The sequence below is a fragment of the Phaseolus vulgaris genome, chromosome 8 (genome assembly GCF_000499845.2).
Source record: "Phaseolus vulgaris cultivar G19833 chromosome 8, P. vulgaris v2.0, whole genome shotgun sequence".
Classification (NCBI taxonomy): domain Eukaryota; kingdom Viridiplantae; phylum Streptophyta; class Magnoliopsida; order Fabales; family Fabaceae; genus Phaseolus; species Phaseolus vulgaris.
The window spans coordinates 11,319,387-11,323,767 of record NC_023752.2 but is presented as its reverse complement, the minus strand read 5'-3'; the positions used below and the strand labels follow the sequence as shown (position 1 = coordinate 11,323,767).

Sequence of the window (4,381 nt, the reverse complement as noted above, 5' to 3'; positions counted from 1 at the left end):
CAAATAGCTATTCTAACTCCCCTTCATATGCTTCCTTCCATCCTCCTCAACACCATCGAACCTGCAGGTAAGATAAAAAAAATTACACAACTGCATCTACTATCATACCCACTCTTACTTTATCTACCCTCTACCAACTATGGTTTTAGTTCCTGGCAGTGAGGCAAAAAAGATTGGCATAGTTGGGATAAAACTGCATAAAAACAAAACAAAAGGACTTCAAAGCACATGAGAGTGACACATATTATAATTCTGCAGCACCAACTATGGTGTCATTAACAAATTATAACAGTTATTTCTATTGTTAGAAGTAATTATATGCAATGTAGAAGCTAAGAGCTGCTGCTGCTAATCATTACAAATGATTCAAACAAGGCGCTTGAAAAGTAAAATGCTTAATCTATCATTTTTTTGTGAACTTTATTCCATGAAGAGCTAATGCTCAGTGGTGTACCATGTGAGCTTTTGATGCTAGCTATAACAATAATCATCTACCTGTCAAAAAATATAAAATAAAATTTATTAGTAAGATTGAAATTTAAAAATATATATAGAATAGTGTAACAAAATTACCTTGATAAGGACTGAGTGGTTGACTGGGTGGTTGTGTTTCATCCTCATCTTGAGTTTCCTCAAAACTTGGTGGCATTGATTGACGATTAATGCTATCCATCCATTGTCGAATCATTGCATTGTTTTTCTCAAAAAGTTGCTCAATATTTAAAATTTTGATTCGAAGCTCATCTCTTTCTTTCCTAACTACTTCCATATCTCTTTTAAGTTCATCAAGCTCTTGACTTTGTATCCACCCATTTGAGGAAGAAGATGAGCCAAGGTAGTAAGGCCTACCTCCAATAACAGTAGATTCCATTCCAAGACCATATATCCTCCCATTCTTTGTTCCAGCTACATCACACCAAACATCTAACTCATTTGGAGGGGGAATTCCTTGTGCAGATGCACTTTGTGTTAAGTCTTCAAATTTACCTGTAAATTCTGCTTGTTAACATCAATAGAATATTCATACCAATAGAATATTGATCAAGAAAACAAACAGATATTATTTCATGAATGATTGCTTCTCAGTCTATTTGAAGTAATTAAAAAGAAATTAGTTGGAAAATTTTCATTAATGTGCAGGTAAACAATAACAGTGACCTGTAATTAATCTATAATGTGTGTGTATTATATATAATAGGGATACTTATTAGGTAAAATTGTCTGAAAAAGTTGTTGTAATATAGGATACTCAAAGCTTGAAGCCATGTGTTTCACATTTAATATATAAGAATATAATATGCTGAAAGGATATGTGAAATCAATAACATAAATTTTACTTGAAACCTATTCAAACATGGACTGATACTGAAATCATATTTCTAATAGAACCTTATTCAATATTATTTTCACAAGTGAATTCTAAGACATTCTAAAGTTGATACTAAAATTGATTTTAAGTTACTCTTACAATACAGAACTTTTGTATGGAACAAATGAGCTTCAATGCAATTCCTACCATAACAGTGTACTCTGAGGTTGATTTAGTAAGGATCTATGTGTTGGGTCTATTAGTGTCTAAGTTCAAGAGGGGATGGGTGAATAGAACATATAAAATTTTCGCAAAAACAAACAGTTTTCAGTATATCAGAGGAAAAAGAACAGATTGTTTTTAAAAGGAACAAATTGATTCTTCAGAACAGTCTAACACAATTTGAACTTGTTCAGATTAAAATTTCAATCAACAGAGAGGTATGACAGAATCAGATTGGTTAAATTTTATCAGTTTGAATAGTACAGATTATGCCAAGAAATCAATCAAGTTCATTCAACACAAGGTTTCAAAAGAGAATGAATCTTTGTCAGGATTTAATGAATAGGACTATTTGTTCTTAAACAATTAAAACTTCATATACAAACACTTTGTTAGTGATTAGAGAACTTTAACAAATCAGGAAGAACAGTTTTTATTAAACCCAGAATTAACAGATTTGATTTCAAAAGAACAGATTTAGTTCTTGACAGAATTAAGCAAAACCAGAAACGAGTGCAGGGATGAGAGAAAAAGACAAGCAGGTTTTTATAATGGTTCACTCATACAAAGCTACATCTAGTTTCACCTTACTCCAATGTGGAATCCACTAAAAACAGTATCAATCACTTACAAACACAACAGTTCTTGAACACTACAAGAACAATACAACCAATGCTGAAAAACCCTATTTCAGCACACCTTGCACTCCAAGAAACCCTATCAAGGAGTGACTAACACTTACACCTTTACAAACAAGAATAAAGGAAAGATAACACCTGAAAAGAAGATGCAAGAACTCAAAACCAGTAGTTCAATTTGCTGCAGAGCTGCACCAGCACCTTCACCAAGATCAAAGTTTTCCTAGAACAAGCTCACTTGAAAATCCCTTTGGAAAACCTTTCAAAAACTCTTTTCAATCCTTCTTCTCACATAGAAAGTGTTTAATCTCTGTAAAAAACGTGATTGCTCAGCATCCTTTCATGTGAGAAAAGCTTTTCTTTATATAGAAAATAGTTTCTAACTTCTTTTCAAAAAACAGTTGAAAAGCTGTTATGAAAACAACAGATTCAGTTTTAAACTAAACAGATTTATTTTAGAAAAACTGCCAACTCAGCTAACTGAAAATAACTGACTGAGTTGAACCTTTGGAGCCCTAACCAACTTTTGAAAATCCTTTCAGCACACCAAAAATAAACCTATTCTTTTACAGTGAAACAGATTTATTTTTGTGTAGTATCCTGATTTTTGGAGAGAACTCAAAAAAGCTTTTGGAAAAACTTTTAACCACTTCAAGTGCTTGATCTATGCTTAGTTAGGCATCTAGGATAGGTCATGTAGCAAAAGGCACCCTTGAGTACACACAACCCTAAAGTACAAGATCATCTAAGACATATTGCTACCTACAAAGCAAACTAGCTAACATCTACATCAAACACACTATGGCTAGGTAGAGATGAGCTTCATCCATCTTCAACAATCTCCCCCTGTTTGATGGAGACAAAACCCCTTTGCTTTGCATACTTTGATGATAAAAACCTGCACTGTACTAACTGCCAAAACCTTCACAACAACATTTAGAAATAAAACCAGAATATAGCAGTGTGTGAGTTTTGTGCTACCTCCCTGCAGCTTGAACCAGAACATCAGCTTTTGTGAGATGTTCTTCTGTTCTTCTCCCCCTTTGGATTCATCAAACAGAATAAAGCATGGGATAAAGACATACCATAGACATTCATAACAGTTCAAACTAAAAGCCAGTATAGAGTTCTATTACAAACCAAAATAAAACCGACTAAAACCAGTGCATAATAAAGACAAACAGACTAAAATCAAATTGTTCAACAAGATATAAAAGATAAAGACTATGAAATAGAATCACTGGTTGTGGTAGTAAAGCTCAGCTAGCTGCTCTTGAACTCCTTCAATTTGGTCATCCAAGTGTTGAAACCTGGCTTGAGTCATTTCATAGTACTCCTTTTGGTCGTATGTGAGTGTATCTAGCCTGTTTAGAACTTGCCTTTCGAACATGGATAGAGGTTCACCTCTATGCACAGGTTCCTGATATGCTACCAATGCATTTTGGCTTGTAGCAGCAATATCCTCATTTCCAGAAGAGTGCACTGGTGACTCATCCATGTGATGCACACCATCAACATTTTCTTCTTCTTCATCTGCTGGATTAGCTGCTTCATTTTCAGCTCTATTTGCAGCATTCCTTCTAAATATCCAGCTGTCATCCTCCTTTTGGAACCCCATCTTCAAGAGAGTGGAGTTGTTTATTTCACTTGCTGCCTTAATGGTGTCATTTCTCTCATTGGCAGTATCAACTTCAAAATAATCAATTAGCTTTGACACAAAAATAGCATATGGAATACGATAATCTGGAAGCCGTGTGGATTTGAGCATATGCTCTACCATTGTACTCACCCAATTTACCTTGAGTTGATTCATTATACAGTATAGCAGAATCAAATCCTCTTCATGAAGAGTAGCATGATTACTTCCTCTAGGAGTGAGCTGCCAAGAAATTATGTAGGCTAGGAGTCTTGGAATTAAGGTCAGATTACCAGCATGAAATCTAGCCACTGGTTCAGCAGGATTTCTAACACAGCTCCTGTAAAACTGCATTTTGTTGAACCCTTGAATTCCAGCAGTATTCCCTTTGCTAACCTTCATTCTTGAATACTTGATTCCTCCCACATTGCTCCATATTTCCCTTGTAATTTTCAGCTTCACACCTTTCACATGGGAGACCAGATTTTTGCCATCTTGAACCAGATTGCTGTAGAACACTTTCACCAAGTCTGGATAGACATTTCCAGTCATTTATAAGAAGCTTTTAAGCTTTTG

At 34.7% G+C, this 4,381-nt stretch overlaps 1 protein-coding gene across 1 annotated transcript; it reads right to left on the bottom strand.

Annotated features, from left to right (window-relative positions):
• Positions 1-350: 350 nt before the first annotated feature.
• Positions 351-3,267, bottom strand: LOC137824562 (uncharacterized). The gene is made up of 3 exons (XM_068630229.1): positions 3,255-3,267; positions 574-996; positions 351-495 (listed from the first exon to the last, which is right to left on the bottom strand). The coding sequence occupies exons 1-3, from the start codon at positions 3,265-3,267 to the stop codon at positions 488-490; spliced, it is 444 nt and encodes a 147-aa protein (XP_068486330.1). The 3' UTR covers positions 351-487.
• Between the last annotated feature and the right edge of the window lie 1,114 nt (positions 3,268-4,381).